The sequence below is a fragment of the Schistocerca piceifrons genome, chromosome 1, assembly GCF_021461385.2.
Source record: "Schistocerca piceifrons isolate TAMUIC-IGC-003096 chromosome 1, iqSchPice1.1, whole genome shotgun sequence".
NCBI classification, from domain to species: Eukaryota; Metazoa; Arthropoda; class Insecta; order Orthoptera; family Acrididae; genus Schistocerca; species Schistocerca piceifrons.
The window spans coordinates 509,504,229-509,524,180 of NC_060138.1; the positions used below are offsets into that span (position 1 = coordinate 509,504,229).

The 19,952-nt window shown below is 37.0% G+C and overlaps 1 protein-coding gene across 2 annotated transcripts in view; it reads left to right on the top strand.

Moving 5' to 3' along the window:
• The window catches only part of LOC124796652 (nardilysin-like), a 381,435-nt gene that overhangs the window by 70,974 nt on the left and 290,509 nt on the right, over positions 1-19,952 (top strand). For both annotated transcript variants that reach the window (XM_047260712.1, XM_047260713.1), the window contains exon 4: positions 8,976-9,116. In XM_047260712.1, the coding sequence (XP_047116668.1) occupies positions 8,976-9,116 (141 nt within the window). The remainder of the gene's footprint in view (positions 1-8,975; positions 9,117-19,952) is intronic.

The window sequence follows — 19,952 nt, forward strand, 5'->3', positions numbered from 1 at the left end:
CTTTGCATGTTTTCAATCTCTTTTGTGAATAAAAAAAAGTACAATAGGTTGCTTATCGCCTTGTTGACAATGTCAACATACTTGATAAACTTGCCAAGTCAGGTGGCAGGAGAATTAAAACAACCATATAAGATCTAATGATGGCTAGTTTGCTAGACAAAACTAGTAATCCATCCAAATAAACAAGATTTTGTGTGCAATCTTGACTTCATGCGTTTGCAGACACTAACATAAATAAGGAAAAATTACAAAAGATCGCATATCTCCTCATTGAAAATGTCAACGAACTCCAGTAACAACTTGCTCAGCTGTTCCTTTGAATTTTTCATCCTCTGAGGCCATCTAAGATTCAGTTCTCAATGAACACTTCCTCTAGTACTTTGCCCAGTCTCTGTAAACCAAAGCCTGATAATCTATGCAATTAGAAAACTCATTGCTACTCTCCTGGAGGGTGTTTGAAAACAAATTTTTGGCCCCTTCTAAAGCTCTTGGCTGCTGATCAAGTTTTACTGATAACTGAACTAATTTTGAACTATGACCATCCAATGGTAATCATAGTTTCTTACTACTTTGAGCTTGTAGCTTGTAACTTGGAACTTTTCTCATTGAATTTCTTATCCAGCTTATCTTAATTCTTGCACTCTGTGTGGCAGTCGTGGCCAGTTACTGACCCAACAGACCCTGTGTCGTGTCAATGGCAACATCTGAATGTGGAGCAGTACCTGGTTTCTGTAGATTTGAATATGCAAGTGCTGGCATCGAGGCACATGTGCTGAATCCCTTGTCATCGATGTGCTGCAACAGAGTAGCATTGCCCTGTGTTGGCAGTGGCTTCAACGTCCGCAACTGCTGTGATGGTGGTGGCAGTGCTCGTCTCTTGGCTGGGGAGTGTGCAGGCACCAGCTGTAATGTTGCCAGCCAGTGCTTTGTCAGCTGCTAGGACATTGGGATGGCTCATCTCCCCTTCCGTGTGGGCTGCTGACCTCCCACCATGCGGTATTTGCCACCACATAGGGGCAATGTTCTGCGGCAGTGGTGTAGGTCACCTCACCTCATAGGGCATCTGTTCATTCTCCTTCCTCTTTGACAGGCCCATCTGCCCTGCTCCATAAATGGTCCCTTATGGCTGAGAAGTTGCAGTAAGCAATGGAAAATAATAATAATAATAATGATAATAATAATAATAATAATAATCCAACATGGTAAATAATACAAATTATGGATACAATATTACTGGAACGTACCCACACAAAATCACACATTTGCTATACATGGATGATCTAAAACTACTGGCAGCAACAAATCAACCAATTACTAAAGATAACAGAAGTATTCAGCAATGATATAAATATGGCTTTTGGAACAGACAAATGTAAGAAAAATAGCATAGTCAAGGGAAAACACACTAAACAGGAAGATTACATATTGGATAACCACAGCGACTGCATAAAAGCGATGGAAAAAACAGATGCTTATAAATATCTAGGATACAGACGAAAAATAGGAATAGATAATACAAATATTAAAGAAGAACTAAAAGAAAAATAGAGACAAAGACTAACAAAAATACTGAAAACAGAATTGACAGCAAGAAACAAGACAAAAGCTATAAATACCTATGCTATACCAATATTGACCTACTCATTTGGAGTAGTGAAATGGAGTAACATGGACCTAGAAGCACTCAATACACTTACATGATCACAATGCCACAAATATAGAATACATCACATTCATTCAGCAATGGAAAGATTCACATTAAGGAGAAAGGAAGGAGGAAGGGGATTTATTGACATAAAAAACCTACATTATGGACAGGTAGACAATTTAAGACAATTCTTTCTAGAACGAGCAGAAACTAGCAAAATACACAAAGCAACCACACATATAAATACATCAGCTACACCACTGCAATTTCATAACCACTTCTACAACCCTTTAGATCACATTACATCAACAGATACGAAGAAAGTAAATTGGAAAAAGAAAACACAACATGGCAAGCACCCGTATCAGCTAACAACGCCACACATCGATCAAGACGCATCCAACACATGGCTAAGAAAAGGCAATATATACAGTGAGACAGAAGGATTCATGATTGCAATACAGGATCAAACAATATACACCAGATATTACAGCAAGCATATTATTAAAGATCCCAATACCACAACAGATAAATGCAGACTTTGCAAACAACAAATAGAAACAGTAGATCACATCACAAGCGGATGTACAATACTAGCAAATACAGAATACCCTGGAAGACATGACAATGTAGCAAAAATAATACATCAACAGCTTGCCTTACAACATAAACTTATAAAACAACATGTTCCCACATACAAGTATGCACCACTAAATGTACTGGAGAACGATGAATACAAATTATACTGGAACAGAACCATTATAACAGATAAAACAACACCACATAACAAACCTGACATCATACTCACCAATAAAAAGAAGAAATTAACACAACTAATCGAAATATCCATACCCAATACAACAAATATACAAAAGAAAACAGGAGAAAAAATTGAAAATAACATCCAACTGGCTGAGGAAGTCAAGGACATGTGGCATCAGGATAAAGTTGACATTATACCAATTATACTATCAACTACAGGAGTCATACCACACAATATCCACCAGTACATCAATGCAATACAGTTACATCCAAACTTATACATACAACTACAGAAATCTGTAATTATTGACACTTGTTCAATTACCCGAAAGTTCCTAAATGCAATGTAACATATACCGTACAGTTAAAAGGAAGTCACACTTGATCAAGATCCGCGTCACCTTCCATTTTTAACCAGACATAACGTCTGAGACAAGAAAGAAATAATAATAATAACCAACAATAGAGCATAACAGATTTTAAGTCAAAACCAGGAAGAAAGCCTATTATTAAAAGTGCAAGAAAAAGTGCTGTTCCATTATAAACTGTCCTGAAAATCTAATAAAACTGTAGAAAATAAATCGATTTTGGGATCTTTTAGAATCTGAAATCTCCAATGTACCTGAAGATCTCTTTGACTCATAGGTTGGAATATCTATTTGGGTGTAAATGTTCTGATTGAGGAAGAAACTGATAAGCTTCTACCATTGCATGGCTGCACATAAATTCAAACGTAACGACCAGGAACTTTTCAGAATTTCATCCTTTTCTGCATTTTCTATAGTAAACAAATGGAAAGCATGTAAATTATTTTGGCCTCTCCATTCAATGGTCCTCTATGCAGGCAACCCATCTGTGATACCGCTTGGCTGGGGAAAATTCTAATTTTATAAATTGATTAATTAAGGTTTATGGATTTTCAATTAATTAACTATCTGGTATGAGATTGTTACCAATAATCTCAAAATTTTGTAGGCAATGCTAATTTTTGTTTGGAATTAGGAAATTAATTTTATTTGGCTGTATTTCTTCATGATACAAATGGTGTGGCCAGCGATTGTGGCAGTGCCATGCATGTCGTATGCCCTCTGAAAATCTCTGTGTTATAGTATGATGTTCTATACTTTATCACATTTTTCATGCCCCAGTCGCTACGACACCATCCTGTAATGTGCTATGATATCCAATTGATGTATCCCAAGAATCACCAGTAACACTTCAGTTGAAGACAAAGTGCTCAGACACTGACACTGAATAACGCGCAATGCAATTTATTGTCAGCAGTCATATGCAGGGGTATTGTTCACAGAATTTTGATCATTTTCAGAGTAACAGGTTTTAGCTGTTATTGAAAGTTAATTGCCTCATCTAGAAGAATGCCTAGATACCTGCAAACAGAGCTACATTTTTTAGGGATTCCATCGAGCTTCAGTGATAGATATCTGGTGAAAGAAAATCTTCCTTCAGAAGTATGCATGTGATTTAATGTATGGCTATAGCCAGTTCATTGCCCATGCAGCACCACTGCATTTGAATGAACTTGTGATTCGTCTTCTTCTCAAGACTTGCTCTGGAGTCTGCAGACACTATTACTAGGATATCATCCACAAATTAAACATCATCTTCAGCATTACCTGTCCTTCTAACAGATGTAAGTGAGGTTCAACATTTAAGATCTGAGGGAACAATTGTCCACTTATGGAACCTTGAGGACTGCTATTGGTAATATTTTTGATTACCTTGCTGTAACCCACAAACCAGAGGGGGCTGGTATGTCTACTCCAGTTACTGATACAACTCTTGTACAGACCTACAAATCTCAAAGCAGTTCAAACATCACAGGCTACAAAAAATTGTTGAGTCCATGTGGAATGTCAGTTATGAGTGCAGCCACGTATTTCAGACTTGAATTTTCTACAATCTGAAGAGCTCTGTTGTTGTTGTTGTTGTTGTTGTTGTTGTTGTTGTGGTGTGGTCTTCAGTCCTTAGAGTGGTTTGATGCAGCTCTCCATGCTACTCTATCCTGTGCAAGCTTCTTCATCTCCCAGTACCTAATGCAACCTACATCCTTCTGAATCTGCTTAGTGTATTCATCTCTTGGTCTCCCTCTACGATTTTTACCCTCCACGCTGCCCTCCAATACTAAATTGGTGATCCCTTGATGCCTTAGAACATGTCCTACCAACAAATCCCTTCTTCTAGTCAAGTTGTGCCACAAACTCCTCTTCTCCCTAATTCTATTCAATACCTCCTCATTAGTTATGTGATCTACCCATCTAATCTTCACCATTCTTCTGTTGCACCACGTTTTGAAAGCTTCTATTCTCTTCTTCTCCAGACTATTTATCATCCATGTTTCACTTCCATACATTGCTACACTCCATACAAATACTTTCAGAAATGACTTCCTGATGCTTAAATCTATACTCAGTGTTAACAAATTTCTCTTCTTCAGAAACGCTTTCCTTGCCATTGCCAGTCTACATTTTATATCCTCTCTACTTCGACCATCATCAGTTATTTTGCTCCCCAAATAGCAAAACTCCTTTACTACTTTTAAGTGTCTCATTTCCTAATCTAATTTCCTCAGCATCACCTGACTTAATTCGACTACATTCCATTATCCTCATTTTGCTTTTGTTGATGTTCATCTTACATCCTCCTTTCAAGACACTATCCATTCCGTTCAACTGCTCTTCCAGGCCCTGTGCTGTCTCTGACAGAATTACAATGTCATCGGAGAACCATGAAGTTTTTATTTCTTCTCCCTGGATTTTAATACCTACTCCAAATTTTTCTTTTGTTTGCTTTACTGCTTGCTCAATATACAGATTGAATAACATCGGGGAGAGGCTACAACCCTGTCTCACTCCCTTCCCAACCACTGCTTCCCTTTCATGCCGCTCGACCCTTATAACTGTCATCTGGTTTCTGTACAAATTGTAAATAGCCTTTCGCTGCCTTTTTTTTTACCCCTGCCACCTTGAGAGAGTATTCCAGTCAACATTGTCAAAAGATTTCTCTAAGTCTACAAATGCTAGAAACATAGGTTTGCCTTTCCTTAATCTATTCTCTAAGATAATTCATAGGGTGTTCCAACATTTCTACGGAATCCAAACTGATCGTCCCTGAGGTCGGCTTCAACCAGCTTTTCCATTCGTCTGTAAAGAATACGTGTTAGTATTTTGCAGCCATGGCTTATTAAACTGATAGTTCGGTAATTTTCACATCTGTCAACGCCCACTTTCTTTGAGATTGGAAGTATTATATTCTTCTTGAAGTCTGAGGGTATTTCGCCTGTCTCATACATCTTGCTCACCAGATGGTAGAGTTTTGTCAGGACTGGCTCTCCCAAGGCTGTCAGTAGTTCTAATGGAATGTTGTCTACTCCCGGGGCCTTGTTTCGACTCAGGTCTTTCAGTGCTCTGTCAATCATATCACCCATTTCATCTTCATCTACATCCTCTCCCATTTCCATAATATTGTCCTCAAGTACATCGCCCTTGTATAGACCCTCTATATACTCCTTCCACCTTTCTTTGCGTAGAACTGGGTTTCCATCTGAGCTTTTGATATTCATACAAGTGGTTCTCTTTTCTTCAAATGTCTCTTTAATTTTCCTGTAGGCAGTATCTACATCCTCTCCCATTTCCATAATATTGTCCTCAAGTACATCGCCCTTGTATAGACCCTCTATATACTCCTTCCACCTTTCTGCTTTCCCTTCTTTGCTTAGAACTGGGTTTCCATCTGAGCTTTTGATATTCATACAAGTGGTTCTCTTTTCTTCAAAGGTCTCTTTAATTTTCCTGTAGGCAGTATCTATCTTGTCCCTAGTGAGATAAGCCCCTACATCCTTACATTTGTCCTCTAGCCATCTCTGCTTAGCCATTTTGCACTTCCTGTCGATCTCATTTTTGAGATGTTTGTATTCCTTTTTGCCTGCTTCATTTACTGCATTTTTATATTTTCTCCTTTCATCGATTAAATTCAATATTTCTTCTGTTACCCAAGGATTTCTACTAGCCCTCGTCTTTTTACGTACTTAATCCTCTGCTGTCTTCACTATTTTATCCCGCAAAGCTAACCGATTCTTCTTCTACTGTATTTCTTTCCCTCATTCCTGTCAATCATTCCCTTATGCTCTCCCTAAAATCCTGTACAACCTCTGGTTTAGTCGGCTTATCCAGGCCCCATGTCCTTAAATTCCCACCTTTTTGCAGTTTCTTAAGTTTTAATCTACAGTTCATAACCAATACATTGTGGTCAGAGTCCACATCTGCCCCTGAAAATGTCTTACAATTTAGAACCTGGTTCCTAAATCTCTGTCTTACCATTATATAATCTATATGAAACCTGTCAGTATCTCCAGGCTTCTTCCATGTATACAACCTTCTTTTATGATTCTTGAACCAAGTGTTAGCTGTGATTAAGTTATGCTCTGTGCAAAATTCTACCAGGCGGCTTCCTCTTTCATTTCTTACGCCCCAATCCATATTCACCCACTACATGTCCTTCTCTACCTTTCCCTACTATCGAATTCCATTCACCCATGACTATTAAATTTTCATCTCCCTGCACTATCTGAATAATTTCTTTTATCTCGTCATACATTTCATCAATTTCTTCGTCATCTGCAGAGCTAGTGGGCATATAAACTTGTACTACTGTAGTAGACATTGGCTTCATGTCTATCTTCGCCACAATACTGCGTTCACTATGCTGTTTGTAGTTAGTTACTCATACTCCTATTTTTTTTATTCATTATTAAACCTACTCCTACATTACCCCATTTGATTTTGTGTTTATAAACCTGTATTCACCTGACCAAAAGTCGTGTTCCCCCTGCCACCGAACTTCACTAATTGCCATTATATGTAACTTTAACCTATCCATTTCCCTTTTTAAATTTTCTAACCTACCTGCGCAATTAAGGGATGTGACATTCCACGCTCCGATTCGTAGAACGCCAGTTTTCTTTCTTCTGATAACGACGTCCTCTTGAGTAGTCCCACCCGGAGATTGTGTGGGACTATTTTACCTCCGGAATATTTTACCCAAGAGGATGCCATCATCATTTAACCATACAGTAAAGCTGAATGCCCTCAGGAAAAATTATGGCTGTAGTTTCCTCTTGCTTTCAGCCGTTCACGGTACCAGCACACCAAAGCTGTTTTGGTTATTGTTACAAGACCATATCAATCAATCATCCAGACTGTTGCCCCTGCAACTGCTGAAAAGGCTGCTGCCCCTCTTCAGGAACCACACGTTTGTCTGGCCTCTCAACAGATACCCCTCCGTTGTGGTTGCACCTACAGTATGGCTATCTGTATCGCTGAGGCACGCAAGCTTCCCCACCAACGGCAAGGCCCATGGTTCATGGACTGTGTTGCCTAGAGACCTCAATTTTCTGAACCCAGTTTGGTGCTTCAAGAGCTCAAAGGAGACACTCCTGGATGTTGGCTAAGATATTTAATAGGCAAATGTGACAATAACTCTTTGATGCTGGGTCTTTACCTTTTCCTTTTGTAATCACTACTGCCTGAGCTCTGAGATAGAAATAAGAATTTTTGACCAATAGGCTATTTATACCAAAATGTACACTAGCTCAGTACTTATTTAAACAGTATTGACTTCTGGCTGCAAGGACAGTAAAAAAAGGAATCATTGAAGCTTTACAGTTCATTGCTTGCTGTGTTTTAAAAGTAATAATTTATGATTCGTATGTAAGTAGATGCAATTAATTACAAATGTTGCATACTAACTATTGTTTGATGAAAAGTAATTTCAGTATGGTTGTAATTAAACATTCATTACTTGAGCCAGTCCAGGTGGAAAACTATTTGCTGTATGGGTACCCAGCTTTATAGGAATGATGTTCAGACTGTGTGATACAGTGTTTGTGTTGTTAGTGGTATTAGTGTCATGACTTGCCATTAGGCACCAGTATTGGTGCTGTGACGGGGTTGAAACACAAGCATAAGTGTGCATTACAGTTGCAGACAGTCTTCATGGGTCTCAACAGTGTGAGAAGGGCTTTACTCGTAAAACCATTTTATCAAAACAGCAGCCAATTGTGCCACAAATTATTGAAGATGTTAGTTTTTCTGTGGCTGAGAATGCTGGAGGCAGTGTGCAATCTTTAAACAGTCCACGATCTGTGTCATGACAGTGAACATTCCATGGTCCACTGTTGTTTCGGGCAGCAGTAGAGTAATCTCTAGTGCAATTCCATTTATGCAGATGGTCGTCACATTGAGCGATGTTTGTAACCTAGAAAGTAAACATGGTATGCAATTAACATATGTTCCCTTCCAGTGTTGAAATGAAAGTGTGTTTCTTTCAATGGTCTGTTCATTATTTCTCTTCTGCATGCTCTTACAAGTGTTCCCACAAAGTTTCATTGTCCTATGATCACTTGTTTGTCATGGAGGCCCTCTCAAGTAGCAAAAGTTTGATTATAACCACCCTGTATATCATGTTCTTTTGTGGCAGCAATATTCATTCATGTTTGTGTTGCATGCATTGTTTATTACAATTTCTCATCTTTTTCAATTTATTGCAGGCTGCTGTAGGTTTGTGTGTTGGAGTTGGCAGCTTTAGTGATCCAGACGAGATTCCTGGCCTTGCGCATTTTCTGGAGCACATGGTTTTTATGGGCAGTGAGAAATATCCTACAGAAAACAGCTTTGATGAGTTCATAAAGGTCAGTGTGTCTTTAAGTAATTGGTGGAATAAATGCTCATCTTACATACAAAGCAATGAATATGAAAACATACTGTGTACAATCAACATAAAGATGGTAAGTGCATGAAAATATTTTGTATGTGTATGATGTGAAATAAAATTTGATTACATAATATGTGGGAGGTTCTACTTTGTGGCTGAATGAAGGAATTTTAAGTTTTGACCAGGTGGGTTTCAGTTCATTTATTTTTGGAGTGTCATTAGCAGCTTTTGTTTATTGGTTTCAGTCTCTTGGTGAGGTGTCACACTGATTCACACATCATATCTTTTATTTCAAAAGCACATGGTTGAAATATCCACTTCGCTAACTGATTATAAGTTTTCCATGTTTGCTGTACATCATTTATAGTGAATGCCAGACTAGCTTCTTCAATAAGGCCATGACTGATTCTTTCTTGCACCTCTCTCCAACTAAGCAAAGCACTCTATTTTAGATAAGTTCACTGTCAACAAGCCAGTTCATAACCTCCCTTCCTTCCAGTTGTGTGTTACAGGCCACTGAGAATTTTTCAAAAATCAATGGAGTGTGATGTATCTGGCTAAAATGCAAATGTTTTTCATTTAATTGTAGAACTTAATCTTCCAGGCAAAAGAAAATCACAATGTCAACAGGTACTCAGCCTGCTGACTGTGCTAGAGAAATGTGCAGCTATTGCTGGAAAATTAAAGAAGGTAGTCATAGTTACTTTCACAGTGAGCAAAACTGTGTAAATTTTTGTGATTCATTGGCAGTTCTGAGACATAGTGATATATTCTTGGAAAGGTTCCATTTAATGCAGGTGTCTACAGTGGTGATTCTATCACTGCCACAAACTTACAAAAAACTTTTAGTTTCAGTGTTTTAAAGGTTGTGTAATTTGTTATCAATAGCCCCTCAGCACTCCCGTCAGTAAATTACGAAATAAATACGAGGATAATAGCTTATACATCTTTACTCTGCAAACCACTGTGAAGTGCAGATGAGTCTGCATTTTCTGTCATACGAGTTGTTATGACTTTTTCCCCTTCCAGTCACATAAGGAGCACTGGCAGAATGACTCTTTAAATGCCCCTATGCATACTGTTGTTTAAATGCCCCTGTGCATACCATAATTTGCATAATCTTATCCTCATGTTACTGATGGGAGAATTGCATAGAGGGGTTGGAGTACATTCCTAGATTCATTATTTACAGCTGATTCGTGGAACTTCATGTGACTATTCCTGCTGCTGTTCTCTGTATACATTCAATATCCCCCGTTTTTCCTAACTGGTACGAGTACCATACACTAGAACCATATGCTAGGATGGTTTGGATGAGTGTTTTGTAACCAATCTACTTTGCACTCTTATTACGTTTATCTAGTATTCTGTCAATGACCTGAAGTCTGCCACCTGCTTTACGTAGAACTGAGCCTATGTGATTGTTCCATTTCATATCCCTACAAATTGTTACTGTCAGGTACCTTGTATGAGCAATCAGTTCCAGCTGTGACTTGTTATTATTGTCGATATCGGGTAATAGAGTTGTTCATTTTATTAAGTGCACTGTTTTATATTCCTGAACATTTAAAGGAAGTTGTCAATCTTCACACTGCTTTAAGATCTTACCAAAATCCAACTGAAAATTTGTGAAGATTTTTTGAGACAGTACTTCATTATAGATTACTGCATCATTTGCGGAAACTCTTGAGTTTACCTTAAATATTGTCTGTGAGGTTACCAATATTCACCATGAACAGTAAGTGTCAGAACACACTTCCCTTGGGCAAACATTTGTTGATGATTCTCCATCTGAGATAACATGCTGTGTTCTCACTGCCAAGATTCCCTCAATCTAGTCATAAAATACACTTGATACACATTTTTTACAATAAGCATAGGGTTGGTATTGTGTCAGATGCTTTTCAGAAATGTAGAACTACTGCGTATGAATGTTTTGATCCATGGCTTTCAGAATGTTATGTGATAAAAGTGCGAGTTGGGTTTCACATGATCAATGTTTTTGGACTGTTACTATTTTGCATTGAGGAGATCATTCTGTTCAAGATGCTTTGTTGAATTTGAGCTCAGAATTTGTTCTAATAGTCTACAACAAGTGGATGTTAAAGTTACTGGGCAGTAGTTTTGAGTATCACTTCTGCTACCCTTCTTGTAGATGAGTGTAACTTGTGCTTTTTTCCAACCATTTGGCACAGTTCCCTCCTCCCCTGCTCCCCCAAGGGCTAATTCTACTCCAAATTCAATGTAGAATCTGATAGGGATTCCATAAAGACCTGGAGCTTCGTTGATTTTAGCAGTTTCAATTGTTTATCAATGTCACTGACACTAGTCTGTGTATCACATCGTTTTGCTATGGTGCATGAATTAAATTGGGACAGCACTCCTGAATTTTCCTTTGTAAAGAAATGTTTGAAAACATAGTTGAGTATTTTTACTTCTGCTTTTGTACCCTTAATTTCAGTTCCTGTCTCGTCCATGAGTGGAGTGAATGGACACTAACTCTGATACCAGTAAAACCTTTACATATTATCAGAATTTCTATAGGTTTTGGGAAAGCTGCTCTACAGAGCTAAATGGTTTGAGTTTCTTATTCATATATGAAAACATTTCTTTATTTAGTTTGGTGAGTGTATAAATAATTTTGCTTGTGCGTCCTTTGTACTTTGGTAATTATTGTTGCTACAGATGCCTGATGAATACTGATTACCGGTAAGCTTCAGTGTGGACATCCTTAAAGTGCTTAGGTCTATTTACTGCTGTTAGATCCAATATATTTCCATCATGATTTGGCTTCTAAAATATCTGCTCTAGGAAGTTTTTGGAGAAGACATCTAGTAAAGTTTTGCAGGAGGCCTTGCCTTGCCCACCACTTCAAAACTGTAGTTTTCAAAATTGATTGTTGGGTGGTGATGAGTGTATGATCGGGGTTTATGTACTACTGAATTTTGCTTTTCTCTCAAGGTTGCAGGATAAATTCACGGGCAAATGCCCAAAATTTATAAATGCCCAGACATTTATGCATTTTAAAGATTAATTGACAAGTGGCACATATAAAAAATTTAAGCTGACATTTTTTATTGGAAAAGGTGCTTTGGAACATTGCTGCTTCAGTGACTGGGTAACCAAATTGCAAAAGCTGCTTGAGAGTTAGGGGAGAGTTATTAGGGGAAATAAACTGGACTTTTTGCATATTGAATGAGGTCAGTTCTTGGGGTAGCACATAATAATAATAATAATAATAATAAAAGAAAAGAAAATGACACTCAAGTTTAAAAGTAATTTTTGGAATAAAGTGTTGTTTATATTGAATATCTAGCATATAGGTAGTATTTTTACTTATACTACACTACTACAAAAAATAAATAAATAAATAAAAAGCTGTTCTCATTCACTCTACCTAACTCAGGCACTTTTTCGAATTCTGAGGGCACTTGATACACTTTTTGATATGCTTTTCCATTTTGTTGGAATGTGACTGTTTGTATTCTGTAAAACAATATTTCCAAGATACTCTTTTCCTATTTAAATTGAAAAAGTTCCAAACAGATTCTCTTTTCTTAACCATCTTGCAACTGTTCAATAGCATGTTGTCTATAACACTGCAATTAACACAGAGATGAGGTTATATTGCTTTTCACTCAGCCACATAGATTTGAATGACTGTCAGATGGTCAGACCGGTGTTATCAATTCCAGATAACTAAATAACCCTCAGAATTGCACAAATTACCTGAAATTATCAGCCACTCATTCAAAATTTCATCTACTATATACTTGCAATAATAGCAATGGCTCTAATATTTACTTAGAATAACTGGAATTAGATCAAAAAAAGTTTATCCATAATGATTTTAGTTAGGGATTTGTCACGTACTGATTCTGATTCCACAATTCATGAATGCAGATTGTCTAGGAATCTACTAATATTGGAATTATCTGATTCCAGTGTCTTGGGCATCGATTCTTTGTTATTAAATCTTTTTTATGTTAGTGTTGCCATTTTATCTTCACAGCAGTGCAGTTACACAAAAGTAGATGAAGAAAGGAACAGAATAGAAAACTATAGTTTCAGAATAGAAAACTATAGTTTGTCTCAAATGCCACTATATCTTATGAACATCCCCCTCCCCCTCCCCACTGAAAATAGTTTAATATTTACGAATACATTTATCATGAAGAACATATAGTTAGCAGCTATTTAATAGATTCAGTAATAATTTTGTCATCAATAGTTGTTCTTCAATAATATTTAGAGATTTACGAAGGATTATAAAGTGTGTTACATTACAAAGCGATGACGTAAGGACAGTGTTTGTCATAGCAGCTTATCTCTACACAGCTGGTCAATGTTGTGTGTGTGTGTGTGTGTGTGTGTGTGTGTGTGTGTGTGAGTGTGAATTATATATGATAAGCAGCTGTCAGCAACTTACACTCTTTCTTGGTACAGCAAACTGGAGTGCTAGTAAAAGAAGAAGAAGAAGAAAAAGGCTATTGACAGTTTCATCCCATTCTCCTATTTTAATTAATAAATTATACATTCTAGCAGAAAAAACTGAAAAATTTTTTTTTTATAAATTTTGATTTTGGACAAACTTTTAAAAAAGTACTTTTTTAGTAAATGTTGAGATTTTTGGCATTTAAAACTACTTTGGGCATATGCCCATTTATAGATGTCTGCCCACTGGATATTTGCCTGTCTCACATCACTAATACTGAGTCCTGCCAAAACAATCTCACATGCAGCGTGAATTTCTATTTATGTGGATTTGATTTTCTTGTCTATTGCAACAAATACACCACCTCTACCCCTGTTTCCTTAATGCATGAGCAATACAAAACCATGACATACTCATAAGCAGTGGTGCAAAAGTAAATTCTCCTATTGATGATATGGCATTAAGTTCCTTTCACAAGATTAGATAGTTTTGATAATAACATTTGAGTATAAAGTAGATACTTAGCGGAATCATAAACAGAAGGTCGGTGAGTGAAAAATATATCGCCAAAATAAACTGTGCTCTTAAAGAACAATGTGATCGTCTTGGGGCAATTTTTATAGACCCAAACAAATTCCTATGTGAAAACTCACTAGCGAAGGATGGCTTGCATTTAAATAGACTGGGGTCTGTAACGTTCAGCAGAATGTTTGCAGATGTCTGCAAAATCATTAGATGCAAGGGAAACTAATATGGCCTGAAGGGGATGAAAAATCATACACTCCAGCTGGAAAAGAAAAATATAAGCACCATACAAAAAAAGACGATACTAAAGAATTTGCCCCAGAATACAGCTCACAACATGTAAACCAACAAAAGAAAAATTACATAAAAGTACTTCATCAAAATATTCAATACCTTGGTAACAAAAAATTAGAAGCAGAAGTTCTCCTGAGTGAAGTAAGACCAGACATATTATGCATAAGTGAACATGGACTAACTGAAAGTAAAATACATAATGTGGCAGTAAGGGACTACAAACTAGCTAGTTACTTCTGCAGATCTAAATATAAGGGTGGTGGCGTTTGTATATATATTAAAACAGGTACTCTATCAAAGAATGTAAACAGTGAAGCTGCTACATTTCCCATAGCTAGAGAAAAAGACTTTGAAGTTACTGGTATAGTGGCAGAGGATTTTAGAGTGTTTTGTGTGTACTGGTCACCATGTGGCAATATTAGCATCTTTCTAAAAAAAGTTGCTAGCTTATTGAGAATGAATATGAAGAGAAATCTTATTATATGTGGAGACTTCAACATTGACATGGGAAAAGACACAAAAATAAGACAGGATTTTGAAGAATTGTTAATACAGCATAACATGAAAGTGACAATAACTGCACCAACAAGAGTGACTTCACAAAGTGAGACAATTATTGACAACATAATTACTAATATGTGTAACTATGAGTCACATGTAGTTCAGACAGAAATATCTGATCATCATGGACAACTAATCAGCTTTTGCAGAAGTAATGACACAGTATCAGAACCAAAACAAACAACCAAAGAAATTAGGATCATCAGTGAACAAAATATCAACATCTTTAGAACAATGTTAAGTAAGGAAACCTGGAATGAAACCCTACAGGCCCAGAGTGTAAATGAAAAATATGATGCATTTATTTCAACAATTAAGTACCATTTTAATGTAGCATTTCCCAAAGTAAAGAGACAAGAAAGGCATCAAGATCAAACACAGTGGATTACGAGTGAAATACTAGAACAGCGAAGGAAGCTTCAGGACGTGAGACGGATAGGCGAAGCTGAAAACTATAAAATGTTAAAAAAGAAGTATAGAAAAACAATAAGAGAAGCGAAAGCAAGAGCAATTGACACCACTATAGCGAACTCAAAAAACAAGGCAAAGGCAGCTTGGAATGCAATCAATGCTGAAAGAAAGGAAAAAGACGGGTCAAACAAAGAAGAAGGTATTAGGTCAATTAAAGTAGACAACACAGTGGTCACAGATGGTATGGAAATAGCAAACATACTGAATAATAACTATATCAGTCTAGTAGAAAACCTAAAATTGGAAAGAAATAGTCAAAAACAGAAGGGTATTAAGGTACCAAAAAGATCATGCAGTACTATGTTCTTAAGACCAGTCACGGAAGATGAATTGCGGAAAACTATACAGAAACTGAAGTCCAAGAAATCAGCTGGTGATGATGAAATATCAAATCATGTAATAAAGCTGGTATGTGAGGAGATAATAACACCACTGCTGAACATAGCAAACTGTTCTCTCAGAGATGCAATTTTTCCAGAAAAACTGAAGATAACGAAGGTAGTGCCAGTGTACAAGAAAGGGCGTAAGGATGATCCCAACAACTACAGACCAGTTTCACTGATATCAGGTTTCTCAAAAATCCTAGAAATGCTTATGTATACCAGATTAGTTAACTATTTGGACAAACATAACATTCTCATGACCTCACAACATGGTTTCAGAAATGGTAAATCTACAGAATCAGCAATTGTCAGGCTAACGGAATACATTTTACAGTCCTTAGATGAGAAAAAGGTTGTCTCTGCAATGTTTCTGGATCTTTCAAAGGCATTTGACACCATTGACCATGAAATGCTGATACAAAAATTAAGCAACTATGGCATTCGGGGGCAACCAGGTGAATGGATAAAATCATACTTGTGCAACCGCAAGCAGTATGTATCATTAGGAAACTCGTACCAATCAGAAACCAAATCCATCAAATATGGAGTGCCGCAGGGTTCGGTAATGGGTCCATTGTTATTTAATGTATTTGTTAATGATATAGGTGTTGAGGAGGAAGAAAAGAAAATATTGTATGCTGATGACATGACAATACTAAATAGTGACCAAAATATGGAACAGCTTGAGAGAAGAGCATACATATCTGCAAATGTCACAGCTCAATGGCTGTTGGAAAATGAACTGGTTATAAATCTAAAAAAGACTATGTATGCAGTGTTTAAAAACAAGTAAAAGGCTGTAGACATGGATTTAGAGGTTGACGGAACAAGGCTGGAAGAAGTAGAATCTGCTAGATTCTTAGGTATTCTTGTGGATAATGAACTGAAATGGAAAAAACATATTAATAATGTCTGTAAGAAACTGAGCTCTGTCATATTCTTAATGATGCAGCTATCACAGTATTCAGACAAGAACCTTCTGTGTACAGTGTATCATGGACTTTTCGAACCATACTTACAGTATGGAGTGACGGTGTGGGGAAACTCAAACAAACAAGAGACAAAACGAGTGTTCACATTACAAAAAAAAGCAATTAGGACCATTTTAAGAAGAAAGATCTCTGAAACATGCAGAAACTGTTTCAAGAATTTAGGTATCTTAACTTTTTCATCATTATATATATACAAAACAATAATGTACATCACAAAAGGTAGTGAGGACTGGATTACAAATGCTAGTGTACACACCCACAATACAAGAAAGAAGAATGAAGTACGGAGCATACCCCACCGACTGGCAATGCTAGAAAAAGGACCCCAGTACTCTGGTATCAGACTACTAAGAAGTCTGCCCAAAACCCTGCAAGATAGTGTACTTCACAATGAATTTACAAAGAAACTTAAAGACTATCTCATTGAAAAAGAGTTTTACAGTGTTGCAGAATACTTACGCCATTAAATTTGTATATATTGTTACTCATTATCAGTGATGTAAAAATGTAAGCTAAAGGTGTAGAAAAATAATTGATAAAGAATTTTAATACTTTGACATGTCCTATATTACACGTACATTTACTGTACACGATGTAATCTTACAGGATCAAATAAAATTCAATTCAATTCAAAAGATGAGGGTGATGATGTGTGTGTGGTGTCAATATGTAATTTGTGCATGTGTAAATGCTAATTAGTGGCTGCTTGATAGCATTGCTTGGCTTGGGATGAAGAAATTAAGTCACTAAATAAAGTCCTGAAAAAGCTAAAAATGGAAAATACTCTGAATAAAAGTCAAGCAGTCATCAACCCTAAGATCACTCAGTACTCTTCAATGTATAATTGGACATGACCCTATCGAATGTGATTTACCCATGTCTTACTATAACCTGAAAATTGAGTTAACCAACCAATTATAGGCAATGTACAGTTCACATTAACCATGATGTAATATGGAATTTTTTGTGTGCACATAGCATCACTAGATGTGGAAGTACAGTAGTGTTGTATGACAGAAAAAAATACTGGGACTAGCTGGATATTGAACTCAAAACCTAGGATCCACTCAATGACCAGACAGTGCTACAATAATATGAAAATATAAGAACAATTTAGAAATTGGAAGTATATCATACTGGCTCTGTAAAACCAACGTTTCGAAGAGAGTTGAACAAGTTGTGCAATTACCCCTCTGGCAGTTTACTTATGAGGCAGTTTTCACACAAATATTTGGATATGCATGCTACTTTTAATGTCATTATCTGAAGTCATAGACAACATACCAGCCACATCATGGATTGCCCTCTCACCATCAAACTCGTACTTTTATTGAGTTATACATGAACTGTAATCGTGACAGGAGCTTGAGTACTTGAAAGCACACGGTGCACCTCGACAGTAAAGTCAGTTCGTGTCAGTGGGCAGTAAATTGTGCTGCATTGTGAATAATGTAGACCCTTCAACCACAGTATCTGGCAGTTTGTTTCACAAAATCCCTACATACACTGGTACCTAGCTGTGTGATACCCCTTCTGCAGGTTTTGTAGACAGAGAAAGCAGCTTAGAATGGTAAGGTCTTCATTCTGTTTTGAGTACATGGGCATTACATAGCTGGAAAACCAACTAAGGAGTCATAATCAAGAAGAGCAGAGTTCACATCTTCACCTTGTGCTCTTGATTTGGGTTTTATTTGATTTTTGTAAATCACTGTGGGTGAATGCAGGAATGGTAGCTTAAATCGTCCATAACTGTTTCGCCTTCTCTCATCACTGCTGCTCTAACCAAAATCGATGAGGTGTTAAACACTAACATTACTTACTTAGGGAATCTGTGCAGTTATTGCATGTGAAAGTCCAGTACAACTCATGTCCTCCAAGTGCACTTGAGATTGCAAGTTTCCATAGGTTGATCTTGTAGGTTTATTTATTTATTTAAATTTTCTGCCTGTAGCCATTAAGCTGGTGACTTTTGCAGATGTCGTATGTAGGTTCAGTAATAAAACAACGGAAAATACAGGAAGGAATGTAACAATATTGTGAAAAGGAAAGTTACCACTCACCATATAGTGGAGATGCTGAGTCGCAGATAGACACAGCAAAAAGACTGTCACAAATACAGCCTTTGGCCAATAAGGCCTTTGTCAAAATTAGACAACAAACACACACATACACACTTATGTAAACACAACTCACACACACATATGACTGTAGTATCAGGCAACTGAGCCACTTTACATACTGTGCATTGCCGCATAATTTCACTTCGTACTTTGAGTTTCATGCAAACTTTGCACAGCCTATAGGGAATCGGATCGATATGTTTTGGGAGTGGGCCCAGTATTGCAGTTGGAGTTGAAGAGGTGTTTCACCTAGTGATGAACTTCCAGCCTTTTCGTAGTCCGTAGTTGGATATTATTTGTTCAGTAATAAACATATGTTTCCTTCCTCTGACTGTGTATTGTTTTTCTCGCTTGTTTCAGTGAGTTGGGCTCGTCAAAGTACAGCAAGTGGTTAATATATAATGGGTTGCAACAGATGTCCTTTGGCTTTTTTATGAGGAAAGTTTTTCACTCCCTGTGGGACAGCTTTGTTTCACAAGTTTACAAAGTATATATATTCCTGTCATTGTGTCAGTGTGGGGCAATTTCTATTGTGTAGACTCTGAGGACAACTCAAGGGACAATATATTACATGTTGCAACAGAGTTCCTGTAGCTTACAATTCACTAAATGAATACAAACACTTATTTACTAGGAAAGTCTTCAACTCCTGCGAAACAGCTGTTGTCAGTGCATTAGTATCGTGTTTGTACATAATATTTCTTATATTTTTGACATGCTGATTTACAGTAAAATTTACGACACGTGTGTGTGTGTGTGTGTGTGTGTGTGTGTGTGTGTGTGTGTGATGTAACACCACTTAGCATAGTGAAAGAAAAATGATACGATGTTATAAAGCATAACATTCAAAGATGCCAACATAGTCTTAGTTATTTAAATTTAATAAATGCTTTACTAGCAATCATGGCATTTGGAAATTTCTTCAGAGTCCAGTTTTCAAAGTATGTGTCAGCTTGTTGAACCATATCTGCCAATTAATATAAAGGACTGTTGTCAGTTACCTTTAATTTTGTCCTCTGCCTGAAGTAATCA